General features: G+C 69.2%; 1 protein-coding gene across 1 annotated transcript in view; it reads right to left on the bottom strand.

The window, feature by feature from the left end:
* LHX3 (LIM homeobox 3) overlaps positions 1–769 on the bottom strand; it is a 14,444-nt gene that overhangs the window by 5,139 nt on the left and 8,536 nt on the right. Inside the window, 2 exon segments of the mRNA XM_009280658.1 lie at positions 163–334; positions 450–599. Coding sequence (XP_009278933.1) covers positions 163–334; positions 450–599 — 322 coding nt within the window.

Consider the following 769-nt stretch of genomic DNA (forward strand, 5'->3'; position numbering starts at 1 on the left):
CTCGGGCACTTGTTTTCGCTCGGTATGTTATGGCTGAAAATTATTAACGTAGCGCCGGGGGTGGGGGGTGAAAGCAGCCTAGACACGGACAGCAGCCTTGCGGGGAGGGCACAGGCCGCACTCGGCAAAGCCCCGGCTGGGAACGGGGCTCCGGGGACCGACCTGTGAAGGAGACCTCGGCGTCGCTGTCGGGCCCCTCCTCCTGGATGCTGTCCTTGTCGGACTTGGAGGTCCCCCGGGACCGCTTCATGTTCCTGAAGTACTGACCCCACCGCTGCCTCCCCGCGTCCTTCTTCAGCCTCTTCTCCTTGGCCCTGCGGTTCTGGAACCAGACCTGCAAGCAGGGCACGCCGGGGAGCTCCCTCTCTGCGGGGCCGGCTCCTTCCTCGCCGCCTCCCGCCCCGCGGCCCGGGCAGACCCGGCGGGGGGCGAGGGCCGCCCCGTCTCACCTGCACCACCCGCATGTCCAGCCCCGTCTCCGAGGAAAGCTGCTCCCGGACGTGCCGCGCCGGTTTGGGCGAGTTGTTGTAAGCGTTTTTGAGGGTCTCCAGCTGCTTGGCCGTGATGGTGGTGCGGGGCCTCTTGGCCGTGGACTCAGCCTCTGCCGACACGGCGCGAGTTAGAGGCGAAGTTACCACGGGGTGGCCCCGGGGACGTGGGACCCCCGTCCTCCCTCCAGCCACCCCCTGACGGCAGACGCTCCCGGCACCCCTCCCGCCCGGTGCACGAGAGTGTCCCGGAGGGCAGGAGGGCCCCGGGCCGTCTCCCT

The sequence above is a fragment of the Aptenodytes forsteri genome, unplaced genomic scaffold (assembly GCF_000699145.1).
Source record: "Aptenodytes forsteri isolate BGI_AS27 unplaced genomic scaffold, ASM69914v1 Scaffold68, whole genome shotgun sequence".
Taxonomy (NCBI): domain Eukaryota; kingdom Metazoa; phylum Chordata; class Aves; order Sphenisciformes; family Spheniscidae; genus Aptenodytes; species Aptenodytes forsteri.